The sequence below is a fragment of the Elgaria multicarinata genome, chromosome 2 (assembly GCF_023053635.1).
Source record: "Elgaria multicarinata webbii isolate HBS135686 ecotype San Diego chromosome 2, rElgMul1.1.pri, whole genome shotgun sequence".
Classification (NCBI taxonomy): Eukaryota; Metazoa; Chordata; class Lepidosauria; order Squamata; family Anguidae; genus Elgaria; species Elgaria multicarinata.
The window spans coordinates 4,037,797-4,062,925 of record NC_086172.1 but is presented as its reverse complement, the minus strand read 5'-3'; the positions used below and the strand labels follow the sequence as shown (position 1 = coordinate 4,062,925).

The 25,129-nt window shown below is 38.8% G+C and overlaps 1 protein-coding gene across 8 annotated transcripts in view; it reads left to right on the top strand.

Annotated features, from left to right (window-relative positions):
- The window catches only part of RUNX2 (RUNX family transcription factor 2), a 346,128-nt gene that overhangs the window by 189,084 nt on the left and 131,915 nt on the right, over window positions 1–25,129 (top strand). For 5 of the 8 annotated variants that reach the window (XM_063115933.1, XM_063115930.1, XM_063115935.1 and 2 more), the window contains one exon: window positions 21,131–21,292. The exons of the other annotated variants lie outside the window; for them this stretch is intronic. In XM_063115933.1, the coding sequence (XP_062972003.1) occupies window positions 21,131–21,292 (162 nt within the window). The remainder of the gene's footprint in view (window positions 1–21,130; window positions 21,293–25,129) is intronic. 8 annotated transcript variants of the gene reach the window in all.

The window sequence follows — 25,129 nt, the reverse complement described above, 5'->3', positions numbered from 1 at the left end:
TTTTAGAATGTTTTCAGGATGTTTTAATCATCTATGGTATGTTATAATTCGTTTAATGTGTATTTTATATCATGTTTTCATACTGTTTGTTTTACACTTTGAATTGTTTTAGTTTTTGTGACCTGCCCAGGGAGCTTCGGCTATTGGGCGGTATAAAAATGCAATAAATCATCATCATCATCATCATCCCTCCCTTCTTCCAGGGATAATTATTATGTGGACACACAGGGATGATCCTGGGACAATCCCTGGTATAAGCCCTCATCTAGCTATGGCTTCTCTGGCCATAGCTAGACAGAGCAAAATCCCGGGGTGATCCCAGGGGATCCCAGGATCAGGGAGGCATGATCCCTCCCTTGCCCCGGGATCTCGCCACAGTTTGTCCCGGCTCCTCATGGTTACTCACGAAGAGCTGGAACCCGCGCATGGGCGCAGAGTTCCTCAGGAGCACTGTGCCCATGGGGGTTGGGGTTGGGGGAGTGGGTAATACATATATATATATATATATATATATATATATATATATATATTAAAAAAACTTTTGCGCACAAGAGCTAGTGAGTGCTGGCTTTTTAAGAAAATTTTAAAAATGGCGGGCGCAACACTTCTCCCTCTGAGGTCATCACACGCCGCATGTAAACAGAGGGGGGATTTTACGATAAAACCATCGCAAGATCTTCACCCCTCTGTCATGGACTAACAGGTAGGTCTAGCTAAGGCCTCTCTCTCTCTCTCTCTCTCTCTCTCTCTCTCTCTCTCTCTCACACACACACACACACACACACACACACACACACACACACACTTTATTTTATTGTATATGATGATTTAAAACCCAGACAGTGCATTTTATGGCACTGCAAGGCGTAGATTAGAGAGTCACTCTTATTCAACATGGCATTTTAACTAGTGTGCTACAAAAGCATCATAGAAAGGTCATTAAAATACAAATGACCCAATAAGCAGATATTTTTCTTGAAGAAGTCCAGACCCAAATGGAACCCAGCGCATTGATCATAAATACAGACTCTTGTCAACTCAAAATTTGTACTGGTCTGTTTGCATCTTAATAGCTCATACAACATGCCTGTATATATAAAGCTTCTGTTCTAGCCTGTTTAGACAGCAAACTGTTGCAGTATCTTAGGGGTGTGTGGGTTTTTCCCCCTCTTAATCTGTTGTTTTTCTAAAATACAACCAACAAGGTTTATTATATATGAGACAAGAAAAGCCAAAGGAATGATAATAAGAGTGTAGTCAGAGTGCCTGGTGGAATCTCAGTGGAGAAGTTGTAGAAATTGTAAGTGGGAGTTAAGTGAGGTTTCATACCCCATCACCACTATGGTAACATCTGATCTATAGGCAATTTGTGACTTTAATAACTGGAATAACAGCGTGCAAGGTCAAGTGGTCTGAACCATGAGGAACTTTTTTTAACCTCAGCAGCAGACAGTTCTCATTTCTGAGATTTTGGGGAAATCCTATTAACTCACTATGTTTAGATTAAAAAGACGTTTGGCTGGTGTATTTAGGATCTGATTTATATAATATGTTTGCTCTCTGCAAAGTCTGTTGAAGGACTCTCTTGCAGTGTTATGCTTGATGTTGAGTGTGTGGTTATTATCAATTCAAATTGTTTTTCCAGTCTTGGGAGGTAAACTATGGAATCCTACTTAAGCTACATCCCACATTTTCAGACAATATTCAGAAATCTGAGCAACGGAGCATACAACACACTTCAACATATGCATGCCATAGACTATACTTCTGTGGTTCCTCTTTTCTCTATGAGCATGTCTATGTCACAGACTTAAGCTGGTTTAATTCCTGTTCCCTTTCCCAGGGTACACTGGAAACAGTAGTTTTGTGAAGGTGGTTGGTGATCTTTTACAGAGGGGAAAAGCATTCCTCCCAAAGGCCTCAGTGTACTATATGCAAATATGCAGTTAGCACACTGAGGAGGTTTTGCAAGGAGTCACTCTTTTGGACTCCAACATAAACTGTCTATGTCAAGAAAAATAGACCAGGAGAACAATAAGTAGAGAATTCAGGTGTGGTGTAAGGGGGGCCCTTCACCCTTTGGCAGATGTCAGGGCCCTGGCACTTGACTTTTGGCAGATGTCAGGGCCACTTTACTTTTTTGTTCTGGCAATGAGCTAAATCTGAGAGCTTTAATTTTAATTTCCCGCAATGTCCCAGAACAGTGTTATGTCAGGGCAGTATAGAAAATTAAAATGGCAGCCTCCAGCCATATAGTGCTGCTGATTGCTCCTGCCAGGTAAACTCAACAGGGGAACAGGAGGGAGGCCACTCAAACCTGGAGTTTGCCCTGAAAGAATCCATAGAAAGCTGTTGTAACAACTACAGGTTGATTAGAGTTGGGGAGATTTTCATTACTTAGGGAAGCGCAGGAAGTTTATAGCCCATTTATTCACTCTAGAACTACTTCTGTTTGCCCAGAATTGTCTGGAGTGTTTAAAGTCTTGTTTGAGGGTGTTTGCTTAGTTCAATCTGAGTAACGATGGGTGTCCAGGACATGGACAATAAATAGATGCAGGTTAAAAAGCACTCTCTCTACCTATGCACACAATCATCTTACATTTTGAGCTGTAGGAAAACATCTGAGAGAAATAATGTTTGACTTGTATTGCATCTCAGCATCATAAATTAGGCAAATTCATATTCTGAACCAAGTAGTTATGAGGTTTGGTACTATCACTAGTTTGTAGTAAAGCAAAGCTGTATCTGTAACAGCAGTTGGTGTACATTAAATGAGTACCTGCTACTAAAGTATCCTACCCAACTGGATCTATGTGTCCTACGGAATGCCTCAGTTCAGAGAATATGCCCATAGATTTATGCTGCTTAGTCAACACCTGTGGTTCATGAGCATCTATAGAGAGAAAGATGGCAACCCGGGTGGATAAAAATCAATGATTTTTTTTAAATAATCAAAAAAAAATTGATTTTTAAAAAATTAAAACAGATTTTTTTGATTTAAATCGGATTTTTTTTAATAAAATGCTTTTTGAGGAAAAAACTATCTAAAGATAGTTTTCTATTTAAGATACATTATAGACCAAAGGTTATTCATCATGAAATAAGAATTAGTTTTTAATTATGTAGCATGAGGCTGTTTAAATTTTTTTGGTAAATGAATTCCATTAATCCATTCACAATGTCATGCTCTTCCAGAGGTTTCTGTAAGATTATTTTTCTCCTTCCAATAAAGTATGAAAGATTAAACTATTAAACTGGAGATAGTTCACCTCGCAATAATTTCATATATGATGTGTTTCTAATAGTATAACCAAATCATATAACTGTAAAACTAATCTGAAAAGATGTTATCTAAAAATGAAACCTTCATCTGGTTGTAAATATTAAGATTATACCAGCAAGAATGAGTCTTTGGTAACTCTGAGTTGTGTAAAATATAGCGAGGAAGAGTGCACTTTTTTGGGGGGGGAGTCACATGATTAAATCGAGTCTTTCTGAGTAGTGATTTAAATCATGATTTAAATCAAATTGATTTAAATCAAATCCACCCTTATGGCAACTAGTATTAAATACTCATTGATGTAAATACAGTCTGAAAATGTGGGATGTAGCTTAAATAGGATTCCATAGTTTACCTCCTAAGACTGGAAAAACAATTTGAATTGATAATAACCACACACTCAACTTCAAGCATAACACCACAAGAGAGTCCTTCAACAGACTTTGCAGAGAGCAAACATATTATATACGTAAAATCAGATCCTAAATATACAGACTGTATTCAGAAATCTGAGCAACAGAGCATACAACACACTTCAACATATGCATTGACTATACTTTTGTGGTTCCTCTTTTTTCTATGAGCATGTCTATGTTACAGACTTAAGCTGGTTTCATTCCTGTTCCCTTTCCCAGGGTACACTGGAAACAGTTCTGTGAAGGCGGTTGGGGATCTTTTACAGTCATGGTTGGAGCAAAGGGTTAAATCTCCTTCTGTAGCCCTGTTCTAATTCAGCCCCCCCCCCCCCCCGTTTCCATTTATTAAATAGCAAGTGCCAGTTGTGTGATGATTGTCTGTAGTATTGTGGTCAGTAACTGTGCTGTGCTGGAAAACAAAGCCTATAGATTCTTAGATCTGAGAATGCCTGGAGGAGGAGGAGGAGCATTAAGAGACAGAAGCATATTTTCAAAGGCTGTAGTCTCTCTGGAGAAGGGAAAGAAAGCTTCAAAGTGCTGGATTTTAATGCAAATACATTACATTACATTACAGTCTTAGGTAACAAGCATTTACGGGTTGGTCACTAAAATTGTTGTGTTTAAGGTTAGTGGTCTACCAGTAAGATTACCTTTCATTTTTCTATTCATGATAATGATTTTGTGGTATTCACTGTGCATGAGAGCAGCCCATAGGGGAAGCCTAGCAAGCACCTTTTGTACATGGTGTTTTTAATGCTGCTTTTTATAAGTTTCTATTTGATGTCTATGATGTTATACTGTTTTTTATGCATGTTGTTGCTTTTGGTATGCGTGTGTTTGTTTTAAGTGGGTTTTATTCAGGCCTGTCCATTATTTAAGGGAGTTTTTGTGAGGAACCAAACTGAACTTGACTTTTGGTTGGTAAGAGAGGTTTTACACAGTGGTCTAGGAGTTATTTCTTTGCACAAACTAATCCGCAGCTCCAGGCTGTGCTACATGACGACATTGCATTATTCCCAGGGGCATTCCTGTGACAAGAAGTGGTTGCCTCCAGGGGCGTTAGCAATTAGTTTTTCAAAGTGCTAGGTAGAGGGCTGCTTGGATTGGTGGATTTGGGTCTGTAAAGTTTAAAAGCAGGGAAGGAAGCCCCTCAGGCCACTTCAGAAGAAACTCTCCCACCAACAGAACACTTGCAGATCCCTTCAGACTTTAGGAAGGTTTCCTCCTCCTATGTACTTGCATGCGCGCGCACACATGCATCCTTCTTGATAATATTCAAAAAAGCTGGGTTGAAATTCTCAGTCTGGCCCTAGCGTTTGTTGTATTTCCAGATTTTGTGTAAGCCACTGTAGGAAATTGATTGAAGGATGGGGTAGAAATAAATTGGAGAATGACAACAGCAAAATATGCCCTCTGCACCAGGGGGATATTTTGTCATCCCTTCCGTTTGTTTTATAGATTACAGCCAGCTTACTTTGCACCTGGACTTTGGAACTTGTTATGGTTAATTGTTAAAATTGTTTAGATATATGTGCATGGCAATTTTGGATGAAATAAATAAGTAACACTTGATGTTTCCTGCTTAGTAGATAGAAAATTGCTGTTTGCATATTAGTTCAGCCTTACTCTTACTGGCTATTGGCTTGCTGCAGCCGAGCTGTGCAATGAAATTAAGCAACATAGTTAGGGTGACCGTATTTTGGAAACCAAAAAGGAGGACAAGATGGTCAGCCCCCGAGGGTGTGTGCCCACCAGCATGTCTGGCCCCAGGGGGCGTGTCCAGCAATAAGGGGTGTGTGTGCCCACCTGAACATAGCCTTGGTCACATGCCTGATTTTCCAGCACACAATTAAGACAAATCTGTTCTACATAACATCTTATTGTTAAAATTGCTGAAATAAAGAACAAGTGAGACATTCAATGTATCTGAAATTAACTTCACTCACTCCTACTTCTGTAGCTTTTGCTGTACTTTGAAGCTTTTGCTATACTCTGGGTGATACATTCTCCCCTTCCCTCAAATATCTTTTCTGACTGTATCCTCACTCCGCTGCAAGCTGCTGCTGCTGTTAATAGGGTTTGCTGCCAGCCAGCCAGCCGGATGGCTGGATGGCTTTTTTATTTTAAAATTTCTTTTTTCTAAAAAAAACCTTGTGTATGATTGTCACAAGTTTCGCTACTCTAACCTTAGGGTGGGTGTTGTGAGTGGCAGATACTACTTCGCCCGTTCACACTTCTCACTTATATACATTAGCTTCTCAAGGCTTGTGCATTGGCACCACTTTGCATATCCAGACTTTGTACTCCTGGGTTGTCTTTGAACTTTGAACTTTCTGGGTTGTCTGTGCAGCCTCTGTTGTCTCTCTCTCTAAGTCATTGCAGCCAAACCAAAGCCTCCAGCCTCAAACAATCTTCCTCCCTCCCTCTCTCTACCAAAGTCTCATGACAGTCCATCTGGGCTGTGCACTTGTGTCTGCTTTTGAAAACAATAATTTTAAACCCTTGAATATTAAAAAAACAACACTCAATGAATGAACGGATCTGTTTCAAACATGGCATGGCTAAATCCCTCCTTAAGAACTATCATGGTGCCAAATTTCAGCTCTTTGCCTTTAAAAATGATATTTATTTATTTATTTAATTCTAAAACATCAAACTTCAAAAAAAATTCCTAAAAGTCAATGGATAAACAGATCTGCTTCAAACTTAGCATGGTTAAATTCCTCCTTAAGAGCAATCACGGTGCCAAGTTTCATCTCTTTATCTTTAAAAAATAACAGTTTTTAAAAAAAATTAATTTTAAAACCTCAAATACTAAAAAAAATACTAAAAATGAATGGATGAATGGATATGCTTCAAATTTGGTATGACTAAAGCCCTACCTAAGAGCTATCATTGTGCCAAGTTTCATCTCTTTATCTTTAAAAATGACAGAGATATAAGCATTTTTGTTAATTCCCATTAAAGTAGATCTGCCCTTTGGCTGGGGAGGATGGGAAAATCCGGTTTTTTCTTCATATTTCATAATTCCCCCCTCCTGGATTTGTTACCCAAAATCCTGACAAATCTGAGTTTTTCCTGTCATATGGTCACCCTACACACTAGGCCTCTCTGTGGATGACCTGCAATGACAGTAGCACATTTCTTCTTACTCATACATGGATAACAAAAATGAAGGCTGATATTATTATTATTATTATTATTTATTTATATAGCACCATCAATGTACATGGTGCTGTACAGAGTAAAACAGTAAATAGCAAGACCCTGCCGCATAAACAGTTTTATAGAAGCACTTCGCTGCCATTCCTGCATTGAGCAGGGGGTTGGACTCGATGGCCTTGTAGGCCCCTTCCAACTCTGCTATTCTATGATTCTTTGCTCCCTTTCGTCCATCTGCCAGGTGTGAGAGATGCTATGGGCTGGTGGGTGGGTGAGGTATTTTTCTTCTTACTACTGCTCCTATATATGCTTTTCCCTCCTTCCATCTCAGCCACTGTAATGCACTAAGCATTCCTCTAGGCAAAACCAGGCTCCTTCCGATTAAACCGCTCTGGGGTTTCTCGTATGCTCTTTGCTTTCAACCATTGGGAAAGCATGCTGTGCTTGTCAGAACTCATGATGATTTGTGTGTCAGCTTGGAGCTTCTCGCCCACAGAGACTCAAACACAACTGCCTGATCACCTGGCAAGTCTCAGAGGCCCCACTGCCAGAAATAACAAGAGCATTTTTGCCTCACAAAAGAGAAGGACAGGCAAAGGCCACCTGAAGAAGTTTGCAGCCAGCATCGCCTTAGTTAAATCATGCTGTTATGTTTGGGCAGAGGAGACATTCAGCATGCAACCAATATGCAATGTCTAAACACTCACTGTCCAATATAGGGTGACCATATGAAAAGGAGGACAGGGCTCCTGTATCTTTAACAGTTGCATAGAAAAGTGATCAGCAGGTGTTATTTGTATATATGGAGAACCTGGTGAAATTCCCTCTTCATCACAGCAGTCAAAGCTGCAGGTGCCCTGCCCTCTTTTAAATCTATTCACTCTAGTATAGCTCCTGCAGCTTTTAACTGTTGTGATGAAGAGGGAATTTCACCAGTTTCTCCATATATACAAATGACACCTGCTGAACTCCCCTTTTCCATGCAACTGTTAAAGATACAGGAGCCCTGTCCTCCTTTTCATATGGTCAGCCTAGTCCAATAGGACTCTTTTAGAACCATTTTATAAAGTTTTCTTTTATAAAGTAATTGACATTTACTTAGAGATGTGAACGACATACATACATCAGTCTCTATTTAAACTATGCCTGTAAATGAGGTGGTTCAGTTGTTTATAGTTAAACTTATCTGGTGCCTTTCCACACAGTCAATAACATTGTGCCCCTTGTACATCTTTACCTTATCACAACATTCCCATAACCACAATCTAGTACCATATTTTGTATTTGTCAGATGGGGGTAGAGCCTCATTTGCTATTCATGCATATTAAAATATTTGGATAGATTTCACTTCAAATTACATAAAATACTGAATTAGGTTGAGGCTATTTTTTGTTTTGTTTTGTTTTGAATAGAGTGGAGATGAGAACTCCTATGTAGGAGTTGCACAGAATAATACTTTTTTAAAAAACGGCACAGAAGGGGGGCTGGAGGTGAGCATTTTGTAATAAGAGATTGAGCTATATGTAGGAGTCCCCAGTTTGAACCTTGTCCATGCCATGATCTCACTAGATGTGCTTAGGCAAGCCTTAGCAACCCATCTGCTATATTATGTTAAGAATGCTGACTTAGAGCAGGTTGTTGTAAAGATTACAACTTGATAATACACGTAAAACACTTTGAACATTTGGAAGCGCTGTACAACTCTATTATTATTATTATTATTATTGATCACCAACTGAGGAAGAGGAGCTACAAAAATAGGTATAACAATTAAGTTCAGCAATAGAACAAATGTAATGACGAAGAGCAACAAAATCAAAGCAGAATCAATAACTAAGTACATATTTGACATACATCATATTGACAATAGATTTGGCACAGAATTTTTACTTGATGTCTTAGTGTCCTATATAAGCCCTTGAAATACTGAAGAAAGACTCCACTATTTTAATCCGTACATAAGAAATTGTCAGATCTCCTTCTCCCTGTAAAGAATCAAATGTTCAACTGGTTGCTACTTTGTCTTGCTACTCATTTGAACTCCTCTTATGCGTAAGCATATGTTATATGTTAGGATGTACTATTTTTATTTCTTTACTAATTTCTATACCTCTCAATAGCTGACACTTTCTAGGCAGTTCACAACAATGACTACGATCTACTGGTTGTCAGAATATCAAAGAGAGCTGCGAACCAGCACAATTGCAGTGGTCAGGAGTTCATAGAATCATAGGATCATAATAGAGTTGGAAGGGGCCTATAAGGCCATCAAGTGAACCCCCCTGCTCAGTGCAGGAATCCACCTTAAAGCATACCTGACAGATGGTTGTCCAGCTGCCTCTTGATTGCCTCTAGTGTGGGAGAGCCCACAACCTCCCTAGGTAACTGATTCCATTGTTGTGCTGCTCTAACAGGAAGTTTTTTCCTGATGTCCAGCCGGAATCTGGCTTCCTGTAACTTGAGGTACGAGAGAAGAGATGAAGGGCTTTGCTAGACCTACCTTAAAATCCAGGCGTGTGGAGGGGCAAGCCCGCACTGCAACTAGTGCGGACTGTTGCACTAATCCACATGTCAGACGTGACGGGCTAAAGGAAAGCCCCGTCGTGTCCGCCATTTTTTTATTTTTAAAGGCGCGCCAAAGGTAAGGGTTTGGTTTTTTTAAAAAAAGGTTTACCCGCTCCCCCGCCCCGCGATCTTTCACCCTGGCCGCGATCTCCCCACTGGCCCCGATCTCCTCCCCTGGTCGTGATCTCTCCCCAGCCGCAATCTCTCCCCCGCCCCGTGCGTGGCTTCTCCTGGCTACGTGCAAGTAAGCCGCGTAGCTGGGAAAAGCCACGGAATGGGCTAGATCTTCCGCAGTCTGAGCCCAGGACTGCGGAAATACCAGGCCAAAAGTGGAGCCCGTTAACCCGGGGCAAGGGAGGGTTGACCCCTGCCTGACCCCGGGATCTCCTGTGCGTCATCTGGACACACAGGGGTGAGCCCGGGTATCAGCCTGGGCTAAACCCTGGTCTAGCAAAGCCCTGACTCTGGTGCTATGAAGGATAATAAATTTTTAATGGTATTGTCGAAAAAATAAATTTGTAGTTAAAAAAGCTCAATGTTTCAGATACCAGGATCCTTTGTAAGGAGCTGATACGGAGTATTCACTGTTGGGGACAATAATATTGTCGTTACTAGCAAAGTTAAACACTTTATCTGTGGAGTGTCCACGTCAAGAGCTGCATTTGCTATCCAGCAGTATCGCTGTAAGACACACACTTAAAGTAATGGCAAATGTATAGGAGTTATTAGACTGTGACACTCTACCCCAGCCCCAGCCCGATATTGTCTCTTTTCTGGTTATTTCACATGTTCCATGACTGAATCCTGTCACAGAAAATAGGCTCTGGGCTTGTGGATTAAATCTGGTATATATTGGAGGAAACCATAGCAGCTGTTGTTTCGGCAGCACTACAAACTGAAGGGATGTTGATAAAGCAGGCAATGACCAATAGTTTCCATAGTGTGTGTGTGTGTATTTAGAGACCTCAGGTAACAAGAAAGTTGGAATGAAATGCTTCAGTTAATAAATAGTTAACTAATTAGGTTATAAATTGTAGATAAATAAGTGAATTGATAATTAGATTTTAATCAGAACAGCCACACCCGAGAGGCTGTAATGATGCTGTGAATTATCAATGTGAAGCTAGTGATTGGGCAACATGCCACGGTTATTTATTCCAGAATGAATTTAGCATCTCAGAGTCTCATATTTATTAGGGAATTAAAACAATAATTTTCTGCAGTTAATTCAAATGATTATTTACTTAAATAGAAGACAGTTGATGGCTTTAAAAAACACTTCAATCTGCTCAAACTTTTCAAATTTTTCTTTTCTGTTTAACAACTTAGGCACACTATACATGCAGCAGCATACATCATCAATGACTTCAGTTACCTCAGTAATTTCGCTTAATTGAATGGTCTTTCATCTCATCCCATAGAAACTAAGAGTTTGCCATTTAGGCCATCGAGTCCAGCCCCCTGCTTGGTGGAAGGAATCCAATTTAAAGAATCCCAGACAGATCATAGAATCATAGAATAGTAGAGTTGGAAAGGATCTATAAGGCCATCGGGTCCAACACCCCCCCACTCCATGCAGGAATCCACCCTAAAGCATCCCTGACAGATAGTTGTCCAGCTGCCTCTTGAAGGCCTCTAGGGTAGGAGAGATGGTTGTCAAGTCTCCATTTGAATACCTCCAACAATGGAGAGCTCACTATCTCTGCAGGCAGTTGGTTCCATTATTTGACAGCTCTGACTGTTAGGACGTATTTCCTGAAGTTCAACAAAAATCTGCTTTCCTGTAACTTAAGCCTATTTTTTCGTGTCCTACAGTCTAGGACGATATATAACAGCTTGTGGCCTTCTTCTGGCTGACAACCGTTTATGTACCTGAATAATGCTATCATAACCTCCTCTCAAGGCTAAACATTCCCAGTTCTTTTCATCTTTCCTCATAAGACTTACATTCTAGTCCCCTGATTTTCTTTGTTGCCATTCTCTGAACTCCTTCAAATTCATTTGAGTCTTTCTTATAGTATGGTGTCCAGAACTGGGCACAATATGCAAGATGAGGTCTGACAAACAGGGTAGAATGGAACTATTTTGATGTTGAAACTACACTTCTATTGATGCAACCCAAAATTGCATATGCCTTTTTTGCAGCCACATCTACTGACTCATATTCAGCTTGTGATTGACTACAATTCCAAGATCCCTTTTACATGTACCGTTGCCAAGCCAGGTATCCTTCATCTTGTGCCTGTGTATTTTAATACTTTTTCATAAAAGAAGAAATTTGCACTTGTCTCTGTTTAATTTCATTTGCTTATTTTCTGGCCAGTTTTCTGATCTATCATGATCGGTTTGAATTTTGTTTCTGCCTTCTAAGCTATTAGCTATCCCACCCAAATTTGTGTCATCTGCCCCCACCTCTTCCTCAAAGTCATTACTAAAGATATTAAAGAATACAGAGCCCAGGACCAAGCCCTGCAGCACCCTACTCTATACCTCCCAGTTTGATGAGGAACTCAATGAATTCAGCTGTGGACCCACCTAATAGTAGTGTCATCCAGCTCACACTTAACTAACTTGCTAATCAGAATGTCATGGGACATGTTGTCAAAAGCTATACTGAAGTCAATATATATCATGTCCACAGCATTTCAATGATCTACTAAGGAAGTTACCCAACTGAGAAATAAAACACTTGTCTAGGGCTTGTTCTTGACAAATCCATGCTGGCTTCTAGTGGTTTCTTTCCCCCAGTGCTTAAGGTTTCTGCATGCTACAAAAGTATGAATGTTCCACTACAGGTATTCTGACTCTTACCTGTGGGAATGGCTTTAAAGCTGCAGAACTGTTGTACAACATTTCCCCTCACTCTTTCCCCTTTCCTATGGTAGGATCTACACTTTCTTTCACCTCCTCCTTTCATTACCAGCTTGCACTGATTTTCAGATTTATAGGCAGGGAAGCTGTGACTTCTTTTGGCAGCTATTTTTCAGTGTACACCTGCATAGCTGCATCATGAACAACCACACATTTATTTTTCAGGATGGATTTGATTTAAATCACGATTTTTTATTATTATTATTTTAACACATAAAATACAAACCAACATAACAATTAACATACTAATACCTAACAAATTGCTTGAATATATAATTGTTAACATATAATGCTTTGTCATAACATAATCCAACATAATTCAACATAATAACAAGTGCTCCCCCTTCCCTTCGGGATCATTCCTGTTTCCAAAATCTTAACATCTCTTCTGGTGGTGGTTTCCCACTTCCCTTAGAAAACACAAATATTAGGAACTGCTTCCGCATTCCCTCGAAATCATTCGTTTTTGCTATACCTCTTCTCACTTTTATGTTACACGTTAATTTATCATTAATAGCAATCTCCCATACTTCTTTATACCACTCTTCAATACAATAATCACCTTGAATCTTCCAGTTCCTAGCTACAATCAACCTTGCTGCAGTCAGCAAATTCGTTATCAATTCCTTAATTTCTTTACTACATTTTAAATCTTCATGTAGTGAGAGTAATGCAACTCTTGGTGTTTCTTCTATCTTCATTCCAACAATTTCTTCAGTCTCAGAAAACACCATCTTCCACAACTTTTGCACATATTTACATTCCCACCACATATGTAAATACGTTCCTTTTTCCCCACAACCTCTCCAACAATTTGCTGAATGCTGGTTATTTATCTTATTTAATCTAACCGGGGTTAGGTACCACCTCCATATAATTTTATAATAATTCTCTTTTATTCTCACTGACATATTTCTCAACACTCTTTGTCTCCATAGCCCTTCCCAACTCTGCCTATCTGTACCTTCAAATCTGTCTCCCAAACCAATTTTCCTACACTATCCATCAACCCTTTCTCAAGTAATATACTATATATTTGACTCATTAAACCTTTTGTCACTGTATTTTCTCCCTTATCAATTTCTTTTTTGACAATTAGTTCCTCAAACTTCGACATCTCTCTACAATCTCCATTTTCTCTTACCCAAATTTTAGTCCATTGTTCCAATTGCCAGTAATTTAACCAAGTTAATTTTTTATCTTTTAAAACCTCTTCCATCTCTTCTCTTGTATTCATCCCTCTTAACCATTCTCGTAATTTCATTTTATTTTTCTCTATTAAAACTTTACTTAATCTATTCTTTAAATCCTCAGGGAAATTCTTTAACATTATTACCTGTGTTAAAGGGGAGCTGCTCGAAAGCAGCTCCTTTTTATATTTATTCCAGATTTCCCAATGGAACTTTAAAAGCGGATTACCTATATTTTCAGCCCATTTTCTACCTTCTTCTTTAAAAAATACATTATCCAAATTTAATTCTATATTACTTGTGGTTTTATCCTCCATCCAATCTAAATCTCCTACTCCTAAAATTGCTTCTACAATGTGTCTTAACCTATTTGCTACATAATATAGGTTGATGTTTGGGAGTCCCAATCCTCCCTTTTTTTGGCTTAAATACCATTTACTCTTATTTATCCTCGCTTTCTTTTCCCCATTACAATGATTATTTATAATATTCTGCCAACTTTTTGACTCTAAATCTGAGATTTTTATTGGTAGCATCCTAAAAATAAAATTAATCTTTGCTAAAATCTTCATCTTTATTAATGCTATTCTTCCAAACCATGATAAGTTCAATCTTTTATATTTTTTCAATTTTACTAATATCTCTTTTTTCAAGCCATTTAAATTCTCTTTTTCTAAATTCTCTAGATTTTTAGTAATTCTAATTCCCAAATATCTAATCTGTTCTTTAATTCTCATTTCTATTTCTTTTCCTTCCCATTCCTTCTCCTCTTTTTTAGTATAATTAAATAACATCAACTCTGATTTTGACCAATTTATTCTTAACCCAGTAATTTCTTAAAATTCTTTCAACTGCTGTTTAATTCTTTCCATCTTTCCTATTGGATTTTTAATAATTAACAATGTATCATCCGCAAACATATTCAATTTTATTTTTTTAATACTACCTATCCCTTCTATCTCCCCATCATCTCTTATTGCATTTGCCAATAATTCCATAACCATTACAAACAGGACAGGTGAGAGTGGACAACCTTGTCTTGTTCCTCTGGCTAGTTGTATCTTATCTGTAACTCCATCATTTACTACCACTACGGCTGTATTTTGAGAGTATAATTGTTCTATTATAGTTTTAAATTTATTTCCAAATCCCATTTTATTTAAAACCATCTTTAATGCCTGCCAACTCACACAATCAAAAGCCTTAAAAATATCCAACGCTGAAATTCCCGCTTTGATCTTTAACTTTTTTATCCCCTGTATTACATTTAAGACTCTTCCCACTAAATTATGCATTTGTCTGCTTGCTACAAATCCACATTGGTCTTCCTCTATATAATTAGCTATAAATTTATTTAATCATTTTGCCAAAATAGTTGAAATTTTTTTAGCATCTTGATTTATTAACGAGATCGGTCTATATGAATCAGGGAGAGTCAAATCCTTATCTGGCTTTGGAATTAAAATTATTAACAAATGCTCCCATGATTCTGGAATCCTCTCTCCTTCCAATATGGCATTATATAATTCCAATAATTTTGGCACTAATAACGATTTAAATCATCTACCCCCGGTGATTTACCCACTTTCAACTTCTCTATAACCTCTTCCATTTCACTTTGAGATATAGTTCTTTCCATTAATTCTTTATGTTCTATTTCCAATCCCTTCTTTATATATTTTTCTATATACACTTCCATCTTCTTCTTCTGAGTATCTTTTTCCTTATATAATTCTTGATAAAATTCCTGAATTTTTTTTATTTTATCCTTCATTGTGTGGCAATAATAATTTGGCAAGATAATTTCACTAGTCCTATCCCATTCTTGGCTTTTTCCTTTTGTGTGAGTCTAGTGAGCATTTTAGAGTTTTTATTACTGTTTTCAAAATATTCTCTTTTCATATAAATTAAATTTTTCTGAACTTCTAGATTTTTATTCTCTAATTCTTTTTTCTTTGCTTGTAATTCTATTAGTTTATGTTTATTTTTAGATTGCCAATAATCTTTCTCCAAATTTTTTATCTCTTCCTCTAACTTTTCCTGCATTGCAACCTGTTGCCTCTTTAAATTACACGTTTCCCTAATACAAATCCCTCTTGTTACAGCCTTCATGGTATCCCAAACAACTGCCCTTGCCGTTCTTCCCTTTTCATTTATTTCCCAAGTTTCTGACAATTCCTTTTGCATTTTTTCAACCACTTTATTATATTTAAGTATCTTTGTATTCAGTTTCCACCTTAACGCTTCTCTATAATCCTTTTTAACTGTGAAGTCTAAACTTACCAATGCATGATCTGTTACTCTGATTACCCCCAGTTCCATTCTACAAACCTTAGTTGCGAACTCTTTAGAGACAAAGATATGATCTATCCTAGAATACGTATGGTGGACTGGAGAATAGTAAGTAAAGCCAGGATCAGCCCCCTTGAGCAATCGCCACCCATCAACAAAATCCTTTTCTTTAATTAATTTATTTAGTATAGTAATATTATTCCTCTTTTCTGCAGTAGTGGGGTTTGACCTGTCCACTCTGTTATCCATAACCATATTAAAATCTCCAGCCAAAATAACATATCCCTCCTTAAATTCTTCTATTTCTCTGAATAATTCTTTATAAAATTCTATTTGTCTCTCATTTGGGGCATAAACATTAACCAAAGTATATGCTATACCTTCCATTTGACCCTTTATCAAAAGGTATCTACCTTTCCCATCCTTTTTTATATTCTCCAACGTAAATCCACTTCTTTTAGAAATCAAAATGGCCACTCCATTTTTTTTGAAGTCCCCAATGACTTTTCATAATAGACTGACCATTTCAAATGAATTTCATTTGCCCCATCCTTACATTGGTGCGTTTCTTGCAAAAAAATAATGTCAGATCCTTCTCTATTTAGCAATTGTTCACGACTGCCCCCAGACCTTTGACATTGAGCGTTGATATTTTTATTTTCTTATCCATATTTAGTTTTTTGATTTTCTTTCCGATCCCTTGTGCACTGAAACTCAAATTCACATACATAAGAACATAAAACCCCTTTCAAATCCCTCCCTCCCACCCAACCATACTCCTCCCCCCCACCCTCCCTCCCATATCTTTCCCCCCCCCCACTAAATCTCTGATAGTCTAACACTCCGGCCATTATTTATTAACCCTTGTGGGGGGGGGGAATGAAGCCAACAGTCTAGAACCGGCAAGCCTTCTAATTAATTCAATGCTACTTATCATCTCAGTCTTATCCAATTTACTTCCCATTTGCTGCAGCCCCTCCTTCTCCGCTATCAGCATCCTTTGAACCAGCACCATCTCAGGGATCCAGATCTAAACTTTGGAGTAACTCCATCCCTTGCTACAGAGAGGAAATCTTGTAATGTTTCCCATCATACATAAACCACAGAAAAACCGGATAGCCCCAAACATACTTTATCGATCTTCTCATGAGCTCAGCTGTTAGTGGCTTAACACTGCGTCTCCAGTTTATAGTTTGTTGACAGAGATCATTTTAGACTTGAACTATAGCTCCTTGAAATTTCAGCTCCGCCAATGATCTCAGCTTACCCATAAGCTGCTCTTTTTTAAAATAATTTGAAAATTTTATCAGGATATCTCTTGGTGTAGAACCGCGTCTGAAGCCTCCGACCCTATGAACACGCTCCATGTCGTCTTCTCCAATTTCCAGTGTTGGGACCAATTCTTTAAACCAGTGTGGCAACATCTTTCTGAGGTCCTCCCCTTGGGTCTCCACAAAGTTACAAATTCGAAGTGACGATCTTCTATTTTGATCCTCCAAAGAAATCAGCCTTTTCTCATGCTCATCAAACTCGAGATCATGCTTTTCCTGAATTTGTTGCACTTGTTTCCCCATCTGATCTACTTCTGTTTTAAGAGACTTTATTTGCTTATCATTCTGGCAATCTCTGTAGCTAATTGATCTACTTGCTTTTTTATTTTTTCAGCTTGCTCATCAATCCACTTAAAATTGCCTCTTTTGTGCAGGTCAGCATTTCTCTCAGCTCAGTAACAGTTGCAGGCTGTGAGCCTGGCACCGTGCCAGCTTTCACTGCCATTTTCGAGTCTCCGTTGCTTTGCTCGTTATCTCCGTCAGAATCAATTGATTTTTGGAGGCGCGCAGCGGTGTTGTTTGATGGATGACTTCTCTGCCACTTAGGTTTACTAATTGATTTCTTCCTTGGTGGCATAAGTTGGAATTTATCTTTACTTCTCGGGCTATTCTTGTTTACTTTAGATGATAAGATTGCTCGGACACACCGTCCCGGAGCTAAGAAAAAATCCTACCGGCCCATGTTGCTGCTGGCTCCGCCCCCCTTAAATCACGATTTAAATCACTACAAGAAAGACTCGATTTAATCATGCGACTCCCCACCCCCAAAAGTGCACTCTTGCTCACTATATTTTACACAACTCAGAGTTACCAAAGACTCATTCTTGCTGGTATAATCTTAATATTTACAACCAGATGAAGGTTTCATTTTTAGAATAACAACCTTTCAAATTAGTTTTAATCTTTGCTTCTTGTGCAGATCTATTCCACTCCCAACAATCTATTCATTGAATTTTTTGAAACTTAGCAGTTAAGAGATAAGGGGTTGATTCTGTGTACATAGATTTGCAAAGGAATAATGGGATTGTGGTCTCTGCAGACACAAATTCACAGTTTTGAGAACTGTAAAACCAAGCATCTGTGATAATATATTCTAGATAGAAAAATTGCCCCATAATCTTACAGAAACCTCTGGAAGAGCATGACATTGTGAATGGATTAATGGAATTCATTTACCAAAAAATTTAAACATTGCATGAATATACAGCCTCATGCTACATAATTAAAAATGAATCCTTATTTCATGATGAATAACCTTTGGACTAACTATAATCTTAAATAGAAAACTATCTTTAGATAGATTTTTCCTCAAAAAGCGTTTTATTAAAAAAAAAATCCAATTTAAATAAAAAAATCCAGTTTAAATTTTAAAAATCTGATTTTTTTATTTTTTAAAAAAAATAATTGATTTTTATCCGCCCTGTTATTTTTAAACCATTCCTGCACAGCTGCAAATATGCACATGCTGTTGGTTTTTGTTTGAAGCTATTTCTCACTGAATAACCACATACTGTACATCTATACAGCACTGTGCAGCCATACAGTGTGTGAATAACAACACACTTCCTTTTTAAACCTTCATTCCTGTGTAGCAGGCAAGGAGTACATACAGTTAGCAGACCAAAAAAGCAAACTGGAACTGTAGCCATGCTCTCCCCTTTCTCTGACAATGATAGCAGTATACTTTGGCTTGTAACACATGCTCGTACTAAAACGATCAATTTTTTTCTCTTCAGCAATGTGAGGGCCTTGGTAGACATTTCAAAGAGTGTGTTTGTGTAATATGTATATACAGAGAGAAAATGCTCATGTATGTAGCATTGTGAATTCTTTTAGTAGTTTGCATGCTCTACCTTTAAAACCCCACTTAAAGGACTTTAGAAGAAATTTTTGCTTATCAGTACAATACTTTTGTACTGATTTTGTACCCCCACCACCACCAAATTTCCATTACAAAAATAGACATTGCTATTATTTTGAATCTCAGTCTAGTTGTCATCAGTAGTGCTGGTTAAAAATGTTGGGTTTCCAAGAAATTTCTTCAGCACATTGTTTTGATATTTTCTTTGGAGGGTTGTCTCAAAGAAGAGAGGGAAGGCCTAATCTCTCCCCTGCACACACACACACACACACACACACACACACCATCTCCAGCACTGCTGGTTCTTCTAATATACGTTCCTCTGAATAGTCAGAATTGGTTCTTTCAACTGAAAGTGGTTAGCAGATCTGCAGTATTGATGGTGGAGCTTGCAATAAAGGTCTATCTGAAGATTCATGAGCTTCGAACACTTCTGGAATGAAGATTAACTGCAACTGAACTACCTTCTCTCATTGTAGACTTACTTCTGCTCTGCTCCCTCAGCTTTTCATCACCCCAAAGACTTTCACATCAGCTTTTCCTACTTTCTTGCACTTTCCATCAGCTCCCTATATATCCTTTCTTACTGAAAATTGTTAAAACTTAAGTTAAAGAACACCCCTATGAAGCTTCCCTTATTCTGCCACCAAAGAGAAGTTAATACTCCTATTGGGAGACATTTGATTGATCATTCAGTTCATATATCTTAGGACTGCAATCTTACACAGCTTATCTGGGAGCAAAGGGCAATCTGCATGAGTGATTTGGTGCAAAGGGAGAACAGTTTGAGGACCTTTCCAACACATGACATTGTCGCCTGTCTGCAGCCAACCAGATGCTTCCCTCTTGAAAAGCCATATTTTCTGAAAGTCCTTTTACTCTGTCTTTTTTACTTAAAGCGGCTCCCAAGGGCTCCCTGCAGCATGCCCTGTCCCTCCACATTAAATCCTGGGCGTGCCACTGTGACCTGGCAGTGGCTGGGGACGCCCCTCCCCCTTCACTCTTTCTCCCCATTTACATTGCTGTCACCAGTTCATAGAAGCAGGCTAGCTACTCTCTCTTTCTAAAGCAGTAAGTGCCCAATTTCGAAGAGGAGCAAAATAACTGTCGAGCATTTATGAATGGGAAACACAGGCCACAGCTAGACCTAAGGTTTATCCTGGGATCATCCAGGGTTCGCCCCTGCCTGAGCACTGGATCCTCTGTGTGTCACCTAGATGAACAGGTTTGACCCCTGGACGATCCAGGGATAAACCTTAGGTCTAGCTATGGCCACAGTGAGAGTAACTAGCCTGCCATTCCCCTTTATAAATGTGCTATTGCGATTTTACTCTCCCTCGAAATTGTGCACTTACTGCTTTAGAAAAGAGCATAGCTAGCCTGCTTTTATGAATGGAAATGGCAGGCAAGTTACCCTCACTGTGTTTCCCATTAGTTGGTTGAGAAGTGTAGTGGGGGTGGGTGGGAGCGAGACACCTGCAACTTCAAAGTAATGATGGTACACCTACATCTAAGAAATATCCAGTAGGGAAGGGGATAGCTAGCTACGGTATTTCGCAGTCGTGCAAGACACCTACAACTAAGGAATACCGAGAATGGAAGGAGAATAGGTGGCCAGTACAGCAAGGAAGCATGGACAGGGCTGGGGGAAAGCCTCCCCAGTCACGAAATCATGCTGGGTCACCCCTTTAGACGAATGCGGCAGTTTGCTTTTTCTAATCACAGCCGCTGATTCATTCATGTCACCCCTTCAGAATAATCCCCTGTGCGTGTGATTTTCCTGTGTGTTGCTTTGTGTGCCACTGATGGACCAAAGCCAATTTAATGAAAATCCAGATTATACCCCAATGCGATTCTAAACCCGTTCTCATGTAGACATCCCCTAAATCTAATTGAACTACCTTCGAAGTAAACATGTACAGAATTGTACAGAATTGTACAGAGCTGTTAGTTTCATCTCTTGGGAGTCTCGCTAATTCTTTAAGTTCCAAACAGCATAAGATAAACAATAAAGCAAAGGGCCAAGTGTTTAGAGTTCTTACCTCTTACACATTCCCATCTTTTATAAAGAAAATGGTGCTTAGGCTCTCTAGCTCCACTGGCTGTTCCTTTCTGTAAGTTTTTCATTTAAAATTATTTTTCTCTTTTGTTTTGTTTTTAGACCCCAGACAAGCACAGTCATCCCCTCCATGGTCCTATGACCAGTCTTATCCATCATACTTGAGCCAGATGACTTCACCATCCATTCATTCCACAACTCCCCTGTCCTCCACGCGAGGCACAGGCCTTCCTGCCATCACCGATGTGCCCAGGCGGCTCTCAGGTAAAGACTGAATTAAATTAAACAAGTTATCTTAGATAGACACAAGGAAAGCTAAGGCGGCTTAATAGGTAAATACCCTCATCTGCAAGTTAGCAAAAACAGTTGGGGCTGCTCTGTGAGCTAACCCCACTCCCATCTTACTTTGGCCCTGTGCCTTGAACGTCTGAAGATCCCTTGAAGTCACAGTATCTTTACGGCTTCAGTATGCTTTGCTTCACTCTATTTTCAGCCTCGCTCTATCTATTTTATGTAAATAGTTATACATTTTCTTACTGTTTGATGAACCCTCCTAACATCTTGTTTCACTCTTGTGAATTAGTTTATTCATTACTGTCAAAGATCTCTGTATCTACAATAGTAAAGGTTTGACATTCACTCTTCTGAAGACAATAGTTTGAGAAAACAACTTTGCTTAGTTACTGTATACTTAAGATCCTGTCAGAATCTGAGTTACTTCAGGCCCTCATCTATATGACAGCGGGATAGCTCCTCATTAAATAAAAACCAGATTTTTCGTTGATCCGAATGTAGGAATAGAGCATCACACTGCAGTAGCAAGTGATTTATTTCCTGAATTATTATTTTTTATAGTGAGTTATTAATGTCCACATGTGCATTATCGCATCATCCCATATACGATGATAAAGAGTAGAACCCAACGAAGCTATAAACGAAGCTCCGCAGTAATATCACGCACAAACTGAGCAGGAGCGGGGGTGGGGGGGAACAAGGCTACAGAGGAAAAGGAAGGAGGCAGCGGAACACATCTCCTTGCCTGGCTGCCCGTTTCCCTCTCTTTCTTTTTGTGAACTGCCCAGAGAGCTTCGCATATTGGGAGGTACAGAAATGCAAGAGAGAGAGAGAGAGAGGAATACATTTGTTTTAAAAAGCTTTCTCTGCGGAGCTCCGCAGAGAGACTTCAAACTAAAATCGGTGTGAATGAAGGAGGCAGCGGATTGGTGCAAAATTGGGAAATGGGCCAATCACATTATCCTACTCTCAGAGCCCCGCCCACATGTCAAAATCCGACATAACTCCCCCAAAGGCACACAGCCATAATGCGGTGCAAACTTGGACCCAATCTAAAAGTCGCGGTAAATTGTGAATGCAAATATGCGCATTATTGCAGTTAAAACCCAGCACTGAGGCGAATGGATGGCTGCGTCATGTATCCTAAAACACGAATATGCACATTTAGGTCGGGGAAAAGAAGCCGTATAAACAAGCCCCAGGATAGGATGCAGTCCTGAAATAGATTTGACTATTCAGGAAAGAAAATATTTGTGGAAATGGACACTAAATAGGGCTGACACCAATATCAGTCATATCGTATTTACAAATACGTAAATAAACACATATACCCTTATGCACCCAGTGATCCATCTCTGGATAAAATAACCTGCTTGTCATATTGTAATACAGCATAAGATTGTCATCTTCTGTAATTTATTATATGGGGGAGGAAGAATCTTAAATGAAGGTACCAACCCCATTGAAACATTTGATGCTCTACAGATAGTTTTGGAAATTTGTGACCTATCTGCCTGAAGTATGTGTAACATAAGGGAAACTTTAGGATTAATGATTACAGCATGAATAACACAGGCTACTCTCTAAAGTTTTCTTAACCCCACATCAACTTTGCAAGGCATTGTTATTGTCTCAAACACTCATACACCTTTTTGACTCCTAGCCAGGTGAATGTCTATCTTATTTTTTTCCTTCTCTAAAAAACTCAGACATAGAACCATATAAATACTACTTCAGTTCACTGCATCTCTGACAAGCTGAACTACAGCCAAAAGGTATATGGGATTTAATTAGCTTCATTTCTTTTATCTTAGAGGTGGGATTTTCTTTTCTTAAATGAAAGGACAGCAAGTGTCTTTTTGGTATCAGCTATTCAGTATGTCTTCATACATTCATAGTGATGTCCACATTGGATAGATTTAAATTCATAGCTTTTAGAAATGCCAGCCAGACGGACAGACATCTCTTGTCTTCTAATTGTGAAACTTGTTTTTGTTTGAATTGGACCCTAAATAATTAGTTTTAGCTTTAGACCATCTTCACTTAGTTCAATTCTCCTGATAGCCTGTATAGCTTTGGGTTGTCAAATCAGTTATTTTTGCAGCTTTGCCACTGGCAATACCTGCGGGGAATTGGCTAGCCTGGGACTGCAGCAGCTGTGAGGTTTCTTGCCCTGCAGCCCTTTCTAGTCAAGATGCATTCAGACATGAGTACCTAACATGTGGAAGAGCCAAAGTGCTTAGAATTCCTCCTATCAAAGTGAAGTAAGCAATCAAACAGCCTCCCATGTCATTTAGCTTTTGAAAAGTTGATTCCTCTGCTAGCCTCTTCTTCATATTTTTTTCATTTTCTAAAGAAAGGAAAACTGATTTTGTAACTAAGGAAGCAAGACTGAGTTTTATGGAACACTAATCTACGTTGCACTAAAAATGGCCAAAATGGGGTCAGGGTGGGTATTTTTAATATAGAGGTTAAAATGCTTATATATAAAATCGGAAATGGTAACAAATGTATTCTGGAATAAACAATAAACTTTCTGAATGTAAAAAAGTACAGCATTTTACCATGTTTATAAAGGGCCTGTTCAGACAACATGCTAAATCATGATTAGTCCGCTAACCATTTTGCAGCAAATGATTAGTGAGTAATGTAGCCACCATGGTTAGTAATGATTCACATGATACACTAAGGGCTCATCTACACCAAGTAGGATATTCCACTGTGAGAGCGGTATGAAAGCAGTATATAAAAGACAGGAGCCACACTACTGCTTTGTAATGGTATTGAAGTGCACTGCAGGATCTACACTACTGTTTTATAGTGGTACTGAAGTGCACTGACAACTGTTGGGGCATGACATATCTACACCAAGCAGGATATAGCACTATGAAAGCAGTATATAGTATGTGTCCATGGGCCCCAACAGTTGTGAGTGCACTTCAATACCACTATAAAGCAGTAGTGTGGCTCCTGCCTTTTATATACAGCTTTCATAGTGGGATATCCTGCTTGGTGTATATGAGCCCTAAGTCATGCTTCACACGACATGCTAAGTCATAATGTTTTGCTCAAAGTGCTTAACCACTGTGGCTTTGCATGGCTTCTGAACAGGGTCTAAGAGAGTTAAAGAATACAATAATGAACCCAGGAACAACAGGGTTAACAAAACAAAAACCACTGTGTAAGCAAGTGTTTTGATTTGGAGATGGTCCTTAAAATTTTGCAATGATATTCTCTGTTGATTCTGAATGAACCAATGGATTCCAGTGGCCATTTGGTGTCCTTTATAGTAACCCCCCTCATCTCCAGGTAGGGCAAGAAAACTGTATGCCTGAAACCCTGGAGAGCTGTTGTCAGTCAGTGTTGACAATACTGGGAAAGATGGACCAATAGTCTGACCCAGTAGAAGGCAGCTTCTTATGTCCCCATATTTAGTTTAGTTGATACTGAGTGCCATCCAGGCATGATAGCACCTTGGCATGGATGAGCAAAAATCAATGAGCAAAACATAAATTTGCCCTGAATTTAGGTTCTCACTTCCAGAATACATAATGCACCAAAGTAGATAATCTTGATATTTAAAAAATGCTGAATATTTTGATCATAGGTTAGAATTCAGTTAACAGTGTTTTTGAGAAAGGAAGAAAACAGGAAAATCTACAACAGGAAACATGAAAAGAACTCATACATTCTTGAGAGTTTTGGTTTAAAAACCATTAGCTGAAGAAAAGAACCTGGTGGAGTTTTCTTAAGTGGAATATATTTGTTGCTGGTACAGGAAATCATGCTCTGCAATCAATGTGTGAG